This window comes from Spinacia oleracea, chromosome 4, assembly GCF_020520425.1.
Source record: "Spinacia oleracea cultivar Varoflay chromosome 4, BTI_SOV_V1, whole genome shotgun sequence".
Classification (NCBI taxonomy): Eukaryota; Viridiplantae; Streptophyta; class Magnoliopsida; order Caryophyllales; family Amaranthaceae; genus Spinacia; species Spinacia oleracea.
In genome coordinates, this window is record NC_079490.1 from 9,871,444 (window position 1) to 9,888,906 (window position 17,463).

Sequence of the window (17,463 nt, forward strand, 5' to 3'; positions counted from 1 at the left end):
TGTAAGACCTTATTGGAACTTATACGACCTTATTACAATTTTTACGACCTTAAGGTGAACAGAACGCACTCTTATATAGGACCTTATTGGAACTTATAGAACTTTATTCAACTTATCTAAACTTATCTGAATTTGTAGGGACTTATAGGACCTGAAAATAAGGTCCTATAAGTTGAAGAGAACAAGGTCTAAGGGTGAGTTATACTCAACTTATTTTACCTAAAATTATCCAAACTTATCTGAATTTGTTGAAACTTATTATTAATAATAATAACAATAATAATAAATAATAAAAAAAATTGACAAAAATAATTCCAACTTTCACTCATCTTCTAAAATTAATCCCAACTTTGGATTATTTTAGAATAATCCATACTTGTGGGGTTACCTTCTCAAAATAATCTGAAGTCTTTTTTTCTTATCATTACTAAATAATTTTGGGTCCACTGTACATAGGGAAATTGATAGTTTTGATTATTTTAAGAAGATATATCTGAAAGTTGGGATTATTATAAATAATCCAAAGTTGGTATTATTTTGAGAAAATGAGAATTAAGATTATTTATGTCAATTTTCCAATAATAAATAATACTCCCTCCGTATTTTAAGAAGAGATACAATCTGACCGGCACATAATTTTAGGAGAGTTATTTGAATTTATAAAAATAAGATGAAAGTAGAGTAGTGGGTGAATTATTTATTATAGTAAAAAGAAAACATGTCAAAAAAGAAAAGTGTATTTCTTTTTAAAATACAACCATTTAAGGAAAGTGTATCTCTTTCTAAAATACATAGGAGTAAATAATAAATAAGAGTAATAAAAAATAAAAATAAAACATAAATAAAAATTATAAATACTCCCATCCCGCCCGCCGGTAGACATCAATCGTCAAAAAAAACCCTTTCCTTCTTCTTTCCCATCCCGCCGAATCCAGTAGACATCAATCGCCGGAAACCTAGACTCCTAGAGAGAGAGAGACTCCTAGAGAGAGAAAAACAGATATGTCAGACGTCAAAAACACCACCTCCAGTGAAAATGAAAATCCGTACGTAGTAGAAGAAATCAATGGCAAACTGAAGTTGTTCAGCGATGGCTCCATAATCCGCTACCTAAGATCGATCAACCCCACCCCCAAACTCCCATTAGATGACGCTAAGTACCCCACAATCTCCCCGTTTGACTTCGAATACGACCCGACCCACAACCTCTATCTCCGGGTCTACCGTGATGAATTCCGTCTCTACACACCCTACGTAGATGGACCCTTCGGTAACCCAACCATCATAATCTACCTTCACGGCGGTGGCTTCTGCCTCGACTCTCTTATCATGGCTGCCAACCACAATTTCTGCATCCGCCTTTGCAATGCTCTAGCCGAATTTGTCATCTCAGTCGACTACCGCCTCGCTCCCGATGACCGGCTACCGGCTGCCGTTGATGACGTGTGGACTGCACTTAAGTGGGTCCGAGAAACTTTTTGTGAAGGAGAGAACCGCAAAGGGTTTGGTCGAGTGGTTATATTTGGTGACTCAGCCGGAGGGAATATAGCCCATAATTTGGCGGTTCGGATTGCGAGTGGCGGTTGGAGAGAGTTGGACCCGATTCGGGTTGTTGGGTATGTGTTGTTGGCTCCTCTGTTTGGTGGTGGTGCAACTGTGCAAGGACTAAGTCGGAGTTACAAGGTTCTACTCACACTTACAATTTGGATATCATTGACAAGTTAGTCTTTTAGTGAACCCTGCCTAATTTGTTTTGTTTTATGTGGTTTGTTGGGTTAATTTATTGCTTTTAATCATGTTTTTTTTTTTTTTTGGTTCCAATGAGCCACAAGGGCAATATAAGTTACAAATGGGGGTGGGGGATTTGAATCTGAGACCTATTGTACACAGGCCCTCAATCTTAACCACTAGGCCAAGACATCATTGGTATTGCTTTTAATCATGTGAAATACTACAACAGTCACCTTAAATAATTACAGTGTATCGATGATTTTTTGTTGTCACTTGTCAGCATGTATATACAAGTACTAATGTACTATACTTAATACTTGTATAAGGCAACCAAATCATGATTTGATAATTAAGAGAATTCCTTAAATTGAGGTTGAATCCATTGTTGCTTGTAAATTGTAAATTTTGCAAGGTACTGGAGACTAGCCATACCAATTGGAGAGACAACTGATTACCCCTTGGTGAACCCATTTGGGCCAAGAAGCCCCAATCTAGAGCAGATCTTGAGTTGCTCAACAGGTGAATATATGCTTTACTAATGATTTACATTTACCCTCATAACATATATACTTACTATATGATTATATGATTGGTTTCCTAATTAAACGATTCCTTCCCAGCAACAAACAAAAGATGTTCTAGAAAGCGAAGGAAGAAAGATGAAGCAGAGAAGAAGGTTGGGCTGGGTCCTATGCTGGTCATGGTGGGTGGAAAAGATCTTCTGAGAGACAGAGTCAAAGATTACGCAGACAGGATAAGCAAGTTAGGGGGGAGTAAGGTTGAGTATTTTATGTTTGAAGGTCTGGAGCATGGCTTCTTGGCTAACAATTCTAACCCAGAACCAGCAAATCTGCTTATAAGCTTAACCAAGAAGTTTATCAGAGGAATCATCGAAGAGGAATCCGACTGTGGTTAGAGTTGTACGTGTTTTAAAACTCTCAGTAGCAATCAGTAGAATCTGTGTAATTAATTAATTAAAGCTTTGGATTTATGTCATTTTAGCTTCAAGTGTTTTTTCTTATGAAATATGTTAACTACATGGGCATAGTATAATTCCTAGGACTTTTAATTGGAGTTTGAGAAGATTTGTGTTTGAATAATTGAAATAACATTAAACCATCAATTATTTCAGAAACTTTTGTGTAAGACCGTCTAACGGTTAGACCACTTTTTTGGTACCAACTAAACTAGTGTAAAACATAACTAAAAGTAATAAAATCATAACTAATTGAATAACAAAATAGTTAAGGTATAAAGATAAATAGTTAAATTTATGAGTCGAATAGTTATTATTTTTTAACAAACTTATTATTAACTAAAATAATTGATCTCATTGCTAAAATAATCGGTTTCATTGTTTAACTAATTGGTTTAGTGCTTAACTAAACAGTTCGGTTGCATAACTAATTGGTTTCGTTGCTTAATTAACTAATTAAATTTCAGACTTAACGAATTGGTTTCAGTGCATTAGCTGCCGTTGCTTTAGATATATTGCAACGGTTTATTACAGCTAATGCAACGGTTCATAGACAAGCAAGGTAGACCGTTGCATCAGCTCTATTACAACGCCCCTTTATCCCTATTGCAACGGCTAAAACATTTTTACAACAACCGTTGCTTTACATGTATTGTAATGGTCATACACACCTAATGCAACAGTCATTGACAATTACCGCCATTTACTTTTGACCGTTACCATAGATTTAGGGACAACTATTTTTGAAAAATGCAACGGGTGTACTACATTATTAGAGCTCGTATCATTTTGTAAATGGAATATTGCCTGCAATTGTAATTTGGACAAATACCTAAAATAACGAAATCCAGGAGGATGAAATTTACATTTTCAATGAGACCATATATATATATATACTTTTCCAATCACTTGAATATCTACAAATGATTTTAATTATAATTAAGTACTTTGCTAGTACTTATATAAGTATTCCAAAAGATAAAAGCGTATCACACGTTCACAAAAAATAATAACGTATTACAAGTTTCTTACGTAGCTAAGATCACACATACATACATCAAAATGGCCAACTAATTACAAATTGAGATACATGCACCACCAAAAAAGTTATACTTCCTCCATATCTAATTCATTTGTTCTTCAACAACCTGTAGATTAAAATATAAGGAAAGTAATGAGCAAGATTCAAAAGTCTCAAATAATAGAACATAAACCTTTCCATTAAATGTCAAAAAGGGCCACAACAGAACACATATTTCCATAATTCTCATAGCAACTTTTTTTTGGTAAAATAGCAAATTTTATTACCAAAAGGTAGAACAAACATAATCCAAACAAAGAACCAACAAACCAGGACTAGGGTGCACAAACCGCAACCGAAAACAAAACAAACAAAAAAAGAACCAACTGTAGCTGAGGCACACACCAAGCTGCAACAGCACACACATCCTGCACATATAGAGCAGCAACAAGAAACCCAACAGACCAGAAACTCACACATGAAACTCAACAGACCAGCAGCAACTGCACCAAGGAGACAGAAGCAGCAACACCATCTGCAATCAACCCTTTCAGACCAACCATACAACAGAACCATCTGCAACAAACCAGCTGTTCTGCAGGTTGTTTTCTTGCTACTCTTTTGATTAGTAGCATAGTTATTTTTGTTTGATATTTAGTTGTTGCATAGTTCAAGTAACCCCTATTTTAGTAACAATGCAGTGAAGGTTTAGGATGAATTTTTATTGGGACGAAGAAAATGTATCTGTCATATATCAGGTTGTTAGATTTCAGGTTCTGCAAAAGAGGCTTGGGAGTTGACTGTTGAACTAAATACTAGTTCAAAATTCTAAGAAGGATTCAATTTTGTGATTTGTACATGTTAATTTGAATCACTATTTTAATCCACAAAATATTGCATGCACTTTGGGAGCACTGAGAAGATTCTCTATCTGGTAAGCATAAGCTTAACAAGGTACGAGGCTTCTACAGTGGCTCATTCTATAATATGTGATCTACAAGCTTCAAGCTAATCCTAACTAACCTTTCTTGTAAATAACTCTAATCGTTAACCAATGCCCTCATTGTAAGCATTATGCAAAGAAACTGAACCACAATGTTAAATATCTCATCATGAATGGTTAGGCTATGAAGGGACTAAAACCAGGAATCTAACCAGAGAGTCAAGATCAGAGAAAGATATGGGAAAAAGTTCTCCAACATACCAAAATAAAATTGTCTCCAAATTTTTTTAATCGATTAAAAAGGTCAATATGGCATAGTTTACCTGATTTTCTAGTTGTGTCCCAGTAGAAGACTGTTCCCCACTTCGCTCCTCGTTAACTTGTGACCTGTCACTAGTTGACTCCCTTGGAATTGATCCAGTAGAGGATCCAGGAACCACGAGATTCATTCCAGGATTAGCTTCTTGAAATTGTTTAATTAACATTGCTTGGATGCTCTGTAGGAACTCTTCAGGAATTGTGTATCCCGAAGCTTTGCCTCTTTTCTTTAAATCACTCTTGGTCACAGCTTTCCCAAAAAGACGTACACGTCCAATGTGCTCGGCTTTTTTTATCACTTCGTAGTAGGGATCTGCATTTTTCTGTCCTACTTCTTGTTGTTGAGACACTAACGCCTCCATTTGAACCTGGCCATGAAGCATTATAAGTTTACACATAGCATAGCTATTCACGGAAGTAAGGATATAATAAGGTAAACTCACAATATTATCTTTCGTTTTCTCGAAACTTGTTTTGTATGTCTTCTTAGGATTTCTTGACCTGGATGCTTTGTAGACCTTCGCTTGGGAAGGTTCTTGCTTATTCGGGTCCTCTTGTTGCTATTAAAATATTGATATGATATTAGATGCTTATATAGTTCAATGAATTCGACCATGTCAACATAGAAGTAGATAACATAACAACTATTATATAATTTCCAAGTTAAGATTTTAGTGAAAATGAGTTACAAAAATACTTGCCAATTTATGACGTAACAAGGCATATGATTTTGGACCTATTGTGTGCATATCTTGGAGCATTTGACGATTCCTTTTGTTGGTCTCACTTTCTTCCTACGAAATTGGTTTTAAATGAAAAGCAGAAATAATATAATGACTAATGACATACTTACCAAAATAAAATTAGTAGAAGGAAATTGAAAAACCTTGCAGTACCTTAGTTGTCGTTAAATTCCAGTAGTTCAAGAGATCTTCGAAATGTGTTTTTGGAATGGTTTTCGGATGGTTTTACAATCTTTCTTCGTCAATATCAAATGCATAGTAATATTTCTGTTTCATTCTACATTTATGGAAAGGCCAGGCATAGTTAACAGTTTCCATTACCCACTTTCTTCCTTCTTCAGGTACCATGTATTTCTCCTAAACCACAAATATATATGCATAAGTAGTAGAATCTCAGAACTGCTTAATAGGGATACATGATTATTTCAGTGAGAAACAAACCTTGACATATTCCCATATGTTATCATGTGTGGGAAGACTTGGCCAATTAACAAAATTAAGAGGGGCTAACTCAGAATTTTTAGCCATAGTTCCCAAAAATCGAGTAAATTCTTCAACAATTTCATTATCAGGCCCTACTGCCTGCACAAACCACCAATTCCCTAATTGTATAGGGTCCTTCGGCAATGAGGTGAATGTTACAATTAATGAGAGAAAATAATAGCATAGAAGAATTAAGAATATTGAATGGATACTATTCTGGCTGAAATTCAAGTTTATTTGACAGCATGCGTATTCAGATACTAAAAAGGCACTGAAGCTTTTCCTATACCAATGTGGCAAAGTCCCACCTTTATTAGTACAATTTGGTAATTCTGCTGCTGTCATCAAACACACAGCTTTACTTCATTTTTACTGGCTAATGAGAGTCACGAGACAATAAGACAAATCAGCCGAAAGTGCATGGAAGTTTTTTTCTTAATCGCACTAGGCAGAGGCCTCTTTGGTTCGCGTTAAACAACTATGCGGTCATTGAGCAGAGAAACCACTATCTTTTCCAGAAAAGGCTCCAGCACCTTTAATTTCCTAACAAAAGCTATTAGTGAGAGATATATATATTGCATCTGTTTTGAACATGACAGTAATGACAAGTCAGATGCTATTTACAGGACAAACTACTGTAAGTTGAGCAGCAATCAGCCGGCGAAACTTAGCATTCATGTTTCATTCACTAGAATGAACTCTATTTATTATACCAATAGGAGAGGCAGAGAAATGTGACTTGATCAATCATTAAAGCAAGAAACAATTTCATGCAGCAGGAAACAAAAAGGAAAAAAATATCTTCGTAGAATTAGCAACCTTAACATCATCATCTCTTGCAGGTTCAGCAATAACTTCTGGATGGCATTAATCATTGCAAAACAAGTTTATGTCCAACAAGTTTATGTTTCATTCACTAGAATGAACTCTATTTATTTCTTGGTGTTTCTCATATGGCAAGCTGTAACTACATGCCTCGGGTTCAAGCATGTATGTAACCACAACACAGTGGTTTAATGGAAGGTTGATAATTTTTATTAAATAAAAAAGGAAATTAGCAGCAGGAGGTATCTACTAAAATTAGCTGATGGAAGCTTTTTGCTCAAAAGCCAAAGATCTATTGTTCTGCTGGATAGGCTGAACGACATCTTAGACAGTTTCACCAGTCAGGTCTAGAACTTTTACCGCATGTAATATTTGTTCAAGCCAGACTGTAGTTCAGACAAAGTATCATGGTTTTTCAAGAGTCTAAAACTTTCACCTTGTAAATTAATGTGAAACTGTCCTTTTAAGGTAGATTATCAACAAAAGAAACTAATACAAAACACATAAATACCTGTTATTATGAGATCTGTTATTTTTCCAGACTCTTCTAGTTGATAATACATGCTGAATTCCTTACATCATTACTTTAATATTCAACTAATCCAAGATTGATTAAATAATAATCCAGAGGATTAGAAAGGGTAGTTGCTTCTGCCCCAAATCATACTAGAATTTCTTTTAATTTACTCACTGATGTCATTATTTCAGCTATAGTTTGTATGTGAATTGTGGCTAATCAACCTTCTAAAACGCTACTTCCTCCGTCTTCCTTAATTTAGATAGGTAAGCTATGAGTTCCAGGAATCTGAGGTCCGTAGTCTGTATTGACCCAAGTAGTAAGGCTGAGTCTTTATTGTTCATAGTTGTCATTCAAAAATCTCAAGTCCTATTTCCACACACACACACACACACATAACCCCCCCCCCCCCCCCCAAAACCTTGGGTGCATACTGTTTACAGACCTGTCCGGCCAGTTTTCAATTCATAAATTCGGATTTGTTGCAGGTCAGTTTTCAATTCAACAATAAAACTTGTAAGGATTCCAATGTACTTTAACAACATAAACCAAGTTTTAATACACTCATGTAAGCAGAATAGGTGTGTGAACATGACTGATTGTTGATATTTTGCATTTTTTAACAAAAATAAAGAAGATAATTTAAAAGTCAGTTAACACACAGACCTTGCGTGCAATATTTTTGGTAACCATCTCAGTAAAACGTGGCAGCTGTAAAGAAGGTGACCTTCCATTATTATCAGCAGTCACACGAACCTGCAAAAAAGGTACACATCAACCTATATTGTTAACAATAATAGCACGTAGAGAAATAAAGAGAGTGCATACAGGAAATTTAACATATTGCAGGCTCCTAACATATGACATACAATTTTAAATTTATATGATACTGACCTTGGAGTTTCTTTTTACATTCCCATAACCGAATTCATCCTCACTTCCCTCATTCTCAGGCATGTACTCATAAACAAATTAAAAGCAAACAAAATATGTAACTAATCACACCATCTTACATATATATAGTAATACAACATGTCAAAGCAACACTAAAGGAACCCATATTTACATTTCTTTTCATGGTAAGTTATTAGCTTTGGACAAAAGAGACCAAGTACTGATGTTAAAGCTAAGAATTAGAACTAATCATCTTTTTGTGTACTTCTAATTTGATCATGAAATAGCAAACCTAATGAAATTTTATTACTAGTCATCTCGATAAAGGTTTGGCAACAAATTCATCTCGAAGTCAAAAGAAGTAACATAGTAAATGTCTTACATAGAAAGATGTTTTCTTGAAAATATATAAGCAGCAGCGTTCACAGATTCGGATTTAAACGCGAATTTCTATAAACCTGCAAGATAAAAGTTGAGAGTTAAAAAAGAATCCACGTTCACGATATTTGGTAAATACCCAAACAAATTTTGACATGGTAAACAAAATTGTTCAATTAATTAACATGCATTACTAATTTGTAGATTAGTGTTTTTGGTTGGGTTAGCTTGTTTTTTTTTTTGTTTTATGGTCATTCATCATTATCATTATCATTACCCTATTGCCTCAAAAAGGCTCCCGCGAGAAGCGGGGTAAGGGGGGGTCGGGTGTACAACGGGACGACAAGAATCACAACATAAGATAATAAAATATGGCGCAAGGCACTTATGTTTAATTCTGTCCTAAAATCAATACTAGGCCACTCGACCAATCTCATCCATTCTATTCTGTAGTGAGGTAGTGAGATAGGAGCAAACACTCATGGATTCAAAACCTGGCAAGAGCTGCATTTCTATGAGAATATTATTGCAGAGCTAGAGAGTACAAGCAGTAAAGTAGTATAGAAATACTCAAGTCAAGATTGTAATTTTGAGAAGAAAAACGATCATCCCCCTCATAACGGGCATTTAGGGACATAAGATACTTTTAAACACCCAAAAGCGTTACTTAGTATCTTTCTAAGACAATACTCAGAGAAGCTAAACTCTACCTTGGTGAACACTTACAATTGTCATAAGTAGTGGTTTCATTATCTACCCTAAAAGCTAGTACCCAACACTTATAATTGGGTTAAGTAGTAGCTCAACCGACTACGCTAAAATCTGTCCACAACAGTTGCAAGGATAAGTAAAGCTTTTTTTTTTTGGTAAAATAGCAAAATCTTATTACCAAAAGGTAGGAAACATTACAGAATCCAAACAAGGAAACAACAGAAGACAATAGAGGAGGACAACTTACTCCCTAACAACCAAAAAAAGCTATAAAAGGGAAAACAGCTTACTCCCTAACCACCCTGCAACCTACAGCTACACAACCCACAACCCACTACAACAACCGACTGACCACAACCAGACCCTGCAGAGCTACTAGCAACCAAACAGAGCCTGCAGTAACAGCTGGACAGACAGCAGCCACACAAGAACAACCACCAGCAAACCTGTGCTCCGAACTGTACAGGCAACAACACTCCACGCAACAAGAAAAACAGCAGTACAGCAGCACAAGGTCACACACTACACACTGAAAACCAAAACGCAGCAGCTACACAACCAAAATCGAAACAGCCAAATCAGCATGTTCAAAAACAAATGCTTACTTCTGTTTTGTTTGTTGACGATTAAAAAAAAAATCTTTTTTCATCAGTGAACACACACACACACATACCAGAAATAAGAACAATACAGAGAGGGAAAGCATGGATTAATCCTGCCTCCTATTCCTCCATTCTTTGTACCTCATCTTTACCAGGAAATACAGGTTTTCCATGGAGCAGCTCCGCGAAGATACATCCAACTGACCACATGTCAACAGAAGGACCATACCACAAGGTGGATTCTACAGTTGACAGTATTTTTAGCTATCTAAAGTTTAAGCTTATCACACAATAACTACAGTTGACAGTATTTAGCTATGTCCTCCATTAACTCATTGTTGAAAACACTAATTAAAAACACCTAATTCATCATGTGCCAACTTTTCTACCAATTCAACTAAATTTCAATAGTACATCAAACATGATATTTCTACTAGGCATTTCATCAAACAAGTGGTGGGCACTATCAAAGTTACAGCTTAAAACCTATAAATTTAACCAAAACAGTACACTCTCTATTGAATTTCAATTATTTAGGTACACAATAACTTGAAGCACATCATACAAGTACAGTTACAGAAAATTGATGACATTTTAGGGTTTAAAAGAAGAAAAAAATTAAAGAGTTGAAGGTTCATATACTACCTGAGAGAAAGAGAAGTCCTCGTGAGAGGAATACTTGACACTTTAACATAGAACTTGCAGCAACGACCGTGGAGAAAGAGGCGACGACTGTTAATTTCAAGATTTTTTTTTTTTGGGTGTTTTTTCCTTTTTCTCGTAAAATTTAGAGCAGTTGGGAAAAACGAATTGAAGAAGATGATATGGGGAAGCAGAGAATTAGAGAAGACGGAGATCGAGTTTTTTTTTAGGTTCAAAATATTTGGGTATTTTGGTCTGAGGAAGAAGAAGAATCCACAAGGGTTTTAGATTTTTGGTGAAATTTTGGGGAGAGGGAATTTTCGCGCTTTAAGGAAAATGGCCGCGCGACAGGATCGAATTAGAAAATTCAATCAAATTCAACGGTTGTAGTATAACTGTTGCTATAGGAAATATGAGGGTTGCAATAGGAAGTCTAATGCAACGGTTCCTTTTAACCGTTACCATAACCGTTGTCACAAATTCTTATTTACAATGGGTGTACAATAAATATTGTACACCGGAGTAAAAGTTAACTAAAAATGCTTAAAAGTTAAGCATATATATGTAAAAGTTATCTATTTTTCAGTGATAAATTTTTTCATTTTAGTAAAACTTATTTCTTCAAACTAACTAATAATGTATAAAATTAATCATTTAAACCTTTAAAATATTTATCTATCAATTTTTTTTACTAATATAAAAGTTAATCAAAACTAGGTTAAAGTTACAAAAAAAAGGGTTAAAGTTATCTTGGTGTACAATAAATTTATTGTACACCTTGTGCGCACAAGACCTTTTGAACCGTTGTAATAGCTTAGGACGTTGCAAAGGACCGTTGCCATACCTTTAACCGTTGCATTAAACCGTTGCGTATGCTCGTTTATGTAGTAGTGTTTGTACAATTGTTTTGGCATTTTACTCTACGGAGTACAGAGTACATCGTTTTCTTTTTATTTGGCAAAGACATTTTTCGTATTTTTTACTGCTATAATCACGGATTCTAATTTGATCAGAATCAGGACAGACAAATAAATTGTGCTTACATATATATAAAAAAATATACGGGGTACTCCGTATAAGAAATTTTTAAAATTACCCTCTTAAAAAGTATTCCGTATATTTTTTCAAATTTACCACCTACAAAATTTAATTTACTCCCTCCGTCCCGGAATACTTGACTTGTTTTCCTTATCGGGCCGTCCCTTAATACTTGACCTGTTTCTAAAAATGGAAATATTCTAACAATTTTATATTATTTCTCACTCCACCCCTATTAACCCACCTACCCCTACTCCATACAAAAAATAAGTAAAAATTCAACCCCTACTCTCCCCCACCTCCCACCTCTTAACCCACCTCCCACTAACTACATTAAAATAATACCCCACTATCAACTACTACCTATTAAATTAAATAAGTCAATTCAAATCCCTTAAACTCTGTGCCGGTCAAACCGGGTCGAGTATTCCGGAACGGAGGGAGTATAAATTATCGTTAGTGGGGTCTACTTTTTTCATTTTCTTTTGTTTTCCTCCATTTCTTCCACCTCCTTCCTTCTTCATCCCTATTCTTCATCTTTCACTCGAAATCAATCATTTACACAAACAAAATTAAAGAGATATTGTGGCTTGGATTTGAAATGGAGCGCAGGAGCAAATTTAACATGACAATGTCAAGCAAACATGTATTTTATTTCAAATTTTCAATTTGGAGATATCTCATTGATTTGGGGATTTTGTTCATTGATTACTTGTACAAATTGTGGGTGGCAGTAATTCTATTTTTTTTTTTTTTTGAGGGAGTAATTCTAGTTGTTATAAGTTAATTTCGCATTGAAATTTAGTATTTATTTATGAATTAAGGATTATGAATCAATTATTGTGAAATTAGGGTTTTTGAGTTATAAATTTTGGGCTTTTTTTTATTAAATTTCAGACAATTCTACAACGATCCATCACCAAGAATTTGAATTTGTTTATGAGTATGGTCGATTGAGGGTGTCATTGTTGCGGAAGGTTTTTGAAGGTTGGTGACTGATGGTTCATATATTACAAGGTAGAGTTTGAGCATATCAACCATTGAATGAAAAATCAATGGTTCATATATTATCTTTCCAAAATTCCTCCTATTTTTTCTCATCAATATGAGCCATTGATTTTAAAATGTATGGCTTAGATCAGTGGCGGAGCCAGGAATTTTTTTTTGGGGTGTCGGTTGTGACGTTCCCAGGATTTTTAGAGTATTGTGTCGGGTGATCCTCCACAACACACAATATATTACTAAAAAAATTGTATCGTCCTTAAATTAATCAATATTCATATTACAATCGTACAAAATTATTACATTAATTCTCTACGGTTTTCATATGTGTGGTGAAAACTGAAAAAAATAACTTAATTTAAGAGAACGGGTATTTAAATTCAAAATTATAAGAGACCAGTTGTTTCTATAAACTGCTCTCTTAAGATAATTCCCTATATTTATTCAAAATTCTAAGAGAACGGTTGTTCCTAAAGACTGTTCTCTTAGGATTATCTCTTCGGTTTTTTCATGAAATGCCCCCGAGGTTTGCAAAAACGCACCAAATACCCTCGTGTCTTTCGAATCACATAATATACCCCTATTTTTGCCTAAGTTTGCACCAAATACCCCTAATCCGACCTTCCGTTAGTCCTCCGTTAAGTCATGTTTATAATTCACAGAATGCCCCTATTTTTAAACTTATTGCACAATATACACCTATTTGTAAACTAAGTTGCACTAAATATCCAAACTGCTTTTTTTTTTTTCTTTTCTCTCCATCCCTTCCTTCTCTTTTCCTGATCCATCTTCTCCGGTGCACTCCATTGTTCTACAACCGCCAACATAAGAATCAACGTGCAAACAATCAAATTCGAAAAATCAATTACTTCCATTCACACTAATCGCCCACAAATTGGACTGAGATTGGAGAAACAAGAAGGGCGGACCCAGAGAAGAACATACGGGATTGAGCTACTTAAAACACAAAGGCTGCAAGAATTAAACCACTTTATCAAAGATATTCAGATCAACAACACTTACAACAACATTTACAGAGAATTCCTTAACTAAGTGCTTCATACTATCTTAGTAGTAAGTCAGAAACCTTAGAATTAGAATTCGATTCTGGAAATCCACCACCATAAATCCATAATCAATGTCTGCTTCTACATTGACTCCCAATTTTCTTCAAACAGTCTCCACTCAATTTTACTCACTCTCCCAATTCCGAATTCCCAACACCCTCAACTTCTCGAATTTCATTCAATTGCAAATCAAAATACCCAATTTCGTCAAAATCAGCTTCAATTCTAACCCTAAATGCAGCACTTTTTGACCCTTTTGTGCTTCAAATTGCAGAAACTTTTGAAGACTCTCTCTCCTCTTCATCTTCTTCAGCTCCCTTACCTTTGCAGAAACTAAGGGATTCGTCCTCTGAATCCCTTCTTTCTCTATTGCTCGTTGCACTTGAGTGGGTCAATGAATCGACAGTGCAACCGAGGATGTTGAACCCTGGGCCGAGATCGGCCTCCGCCGGCGACCAGAGAACGGAAATCGGACGCCGTCGGCTATCAGAGAGCAGGAGGAAGAACAACTTCGTTTTTTGCACCGCCGCGAAACTTCCGCACCACCGGAGAATCGACAACCTTCCCAATGCGGCCACCGGAGAACGACCACCCTCCGCGAAGCCAAGTCGACCACCATCAACATCTGATTTAAGTGATCCTCCGGATCACTGTCGGCGACCAGAGATCGGCCTCCGCCGGCGACCAGAGAGCGGAGATCGGACGTCGCCGGCGACCAGAGAGCAGGAGGATCTACCCAGAATTACTGGGTTTCGAGTAGGTTGAAGCTTGAAGAACAGGGGAGAGGAGAGAGAAATAGAAGAATATGAGATTTTTTTTTTTGAGTTTCTGTCAAAGGGAAGGTAAGTAAATGGGGTCATAACACAATTAAGGGCAAAATAGTAAAACTCCACTAACGGTAGACTAACGCCGTTAACTGTTAGGTGCATCTCATGAACAATACGGATAAATAGGGGTATATTATGTTAATCGAAACACGCGAGGGTATTTGGTGCGTTTTTGTAAACCTCGGGGGTATTTCATGAAAAAACCGTTATCTCTTTAGTATACTGATCACTTACGTATGGGGCCGGTGTTTTTAAGTATAACCTAAGAGATCGGTTCTCTATAACACCAGGTCAATTATAGGATTTTTTTCCAGTTTTTTTTGGGGGGTCGGTGGACCCCCCATGCACCTACCTAGCTCCGCCACTGGTTTAGATACAACTCTACCTTGTAGAGTTTTATTAAAACTTTAGAGGATCCGGACTCGTGACTGATAGACCCGAACACGATCCCTGAAAATACTAGGTCTTGAACAACATTTGGTGACCTATAACCCAATTTTATCCGTACCCGAGCAACCCGAAAAGTAATGGGTCAAAATCCAACCAAACCCGTTTGGACCCGCCTGAATGAAAATCATTGTATTTAGAGTAATAAATGAGGTTATGAGAAATTTTAAGCATAGTAAACAGTGTTTGCGCATACTAAACACGTTGTAATTATGAGGAATTTTAAGCATACAAAACACGTTGTAATTATTGTTGGGTGTAATATGATTTTAATTTGAATTATACGCCATTTTATGGTTGAATTTGACCAAATATAAAATGGTGTAGGGAAATTGGTTAATTTGCGCACATATTTTGTATATTATTAGCTAAATTAATGAAAATATAATACGCGTTTTAAAATCGGTCGGCCCAAACCCGAAAGTTCTAGGTCATGAACAAGCATTTGTAAATCCGAACCCAAAAGTGACCGAACCGAATAAACCCAAACTCGAAAATAATATTTTAGAAATCGTCCCGCCGACCCGTTTGACAGATCTAGTTACTAGTAAGTAACAAGGAAGGAAGAAATATGTGTTAAGGATGGAAAAGGAAAACAATATGGGCTTATGGATTTTAAGTTTCGGTCATGATATAGACTTAAGAATTTTGAGCACGTACCATGTCAGGTAATAATTAATGGCTGCATAGCTATGCATCTATCTCTAGATGCATATGAGATAAGACACACTACATTATACATACACATTTTTCTCTCTCCTCTAACCTTTCCCCATTTTCTCTCTCATCAAACTCCATTTTATTTTTCTCTCACCATTTTCTCTTTCAACAAAACCTCCACATTCTCTCTCATCAAACTTCTATTTCCTCTCATCAAATTATATATTTATCTCTCTTTAAACCTCCAATTTGACTCCGATGGATTCCATAGTGACTGTTACTCATGTGATTCCGGCGAACTTCTAGTCGGATTCGTCGAATTTCTGGTAAGATCTTTCGAATTTTTGGTCGGATATGTCAAAATTTGGTCAGATCTGTCGATTTTCTGGTCGAATCTGTCGAATTTCTCATCGATTCCGGCGAATTTTTTATCAGATCTGTCGAATATCTCTCTCCTCTCTTTATGTCAATCCATGTTTAATTGCATGAAATTCGTGAGTTTCCTTTGTAAATTGATCTTTAATATGCATTTATTCAAGGTTCATTTGCTGCGAATTCGTGTTTAATAATTTGTTAGTTTCGTCACCAAATTTGATTGTTACTTTAATTTACATATTGTCGTTAATTGATTTCGTGGTTGGAGATGTTCAAATTAATATATGTAGATGTTCAAATTAATATATGTAGGTGTTCATTTTTTTGAACAACAATTTTATGTTGCGATTTTAGATCTATTTCGTTCATGTTTAATTTATAAAGTTCGATGTTCAGAATTGTAGAATGAACTACATTTGGTAACTTAGTATTGTATTGTTGTTGTTGTTGTTGTTGGTATTGTTGTTCGTGGTGGTTGTGGTAGTTATTGGTGAAATATTAATTTTGATTTTGTTATGTTCAGTTTATAATTTATCATGTTCAACTTATAAAAGATGATGTTCACAAATAATAATACTTTTGTATGATGTTCAGTTTTTCAACTCTCGTGTTAAACTTCTAAAGAATCATGTTCAACTAAATTCAACTTATAAAACTGATATGTTCAACACTTTGGTGTGATGTTGTTCAACGAAATTTAACTTATAAAAATAATATATGTTCAATACTTTTGTATGATGTCCAGTTTCTCAGGTCTCATGTTCAACTTATCAAGAATTATGTACAACTAAATTTAACCTATAAACCTATGACATCTTCAACACTTTGTGTGATGTCCAGTTTCTCTAGTCTTATGTTCAACTTATAAAAAATCATGTTCAACTAAAAGGCAAGTATCAACATTAATAAAAAAAAGCATCAACATCAAACAACGAGCCAAAAGCATTCTTTAAAACAGATGTTCATTATTCTTTACTAAAAGATCATGTTCATATTTTATAAGCAGGTGTTCATTATTCTTTACTAAAATATCAAAATTGGCACCTTCTAAATATGGTCATGTTCAGTTTATAACTCATCATGTTCAACTTATAAAAGATGGTGTTTAATTTATAAAAGATGATGTTCACAAATAAGAACACTTTTGAGTGATGTTCAATTTTTCTAATATTATGTTCAACTTATACAAAATCATGTTCAACTAAATTTAACTTTTAAAACTAATATATGTTCAATTACTTTTGTGTGATGTTCAATTTTTCA

The 17,463-nt window shown here is 35.3% G+C and overlaps 2 protein-coding genes across 10 annotated transcripts; one reads left to right on the plus strand and one right to left on the minus strand.

Moving 5' to 3' along the window:
* Window positions 1-958: 958 nt before the first annotated feature.
* LOC130459227 (probable carboxylesterase 15) lies at window positions 959-2,866 on the plus strand. Of its 2 annotated transcripts, none has more exons than XM_056826464.1 (3): window positions 959-1,720; window positions 2,144-2,250; window positions 2,352-2,866. In XM_056826464.1, exons 1-2 carry the CDS (start codon window positions 1,003-1,005, stop codon window positions 2,155-2,157), a joined length of 732 nt encoding a protein of 243 aa, XP_056682442.1. In that variant the 5' UTR covers window positions 959-1,002; the 3' UTR covers window positions 2,158-2,250; window positions 2,352-2,866. The 2 variants fall into 2 exon arrangements, with proteins under 2 accessions (XP_056682442.1, XP_056682443.1); XM_056826465.1 differs by having other exon boundaries at window positions 959-1,683.
* A 746-nt stretch (window positions 2,867-3,612) lies between these two features.
* On the minus strand, window positions 3,613-11,220 carry LOC110792028 (uncharacterized). Of its 8 annotated transcripts, none has more exons than XM_056826422.1 (9): window positions 10,788-11,220; window positions 8,834-8,909; window positions 8,224-8,313; window positions 6,174-6,314; window positions 5,886-6,089; window positions 5,691-5,783; window positions 5,433-5,549; window positions 4,995-5,357; window positions 3,613-3,855 (listed from the first exon to the last, which is right to left on the minus strand). In XM_056826422.1, exons 6-9 carry the CDS (start codon window positions 5,748-5,750, stop codon window positions 3,832-3,834), a joined length of 564 nt encoding a protein of 187 aa, XP_056682400.1. In that variant the 5' UTR covers window positions 5,751-5,783; window positions 5,886-6,089; window positions 6,174-6,314; window positions 8,224-8,313; window positions 8,834-8,909; window positions 10,788-11,220; the 3' UTR covers window positions 3,613-3,831. The 8 variants fall into 8 exon arrangements, with proteins under 8 accessions (XP_056682400.1, XP_056682399.1, XP_056682398.1 ...); XM_056826421.1 differs by having other exon boundaries at window positions 6,174-6,334; XM_056826420.1 differs by having other exon boundaries at window positions 6,174-6,350.
* Window positions 11,221-17,463: the final 6,243 nt, after the last annotated feature.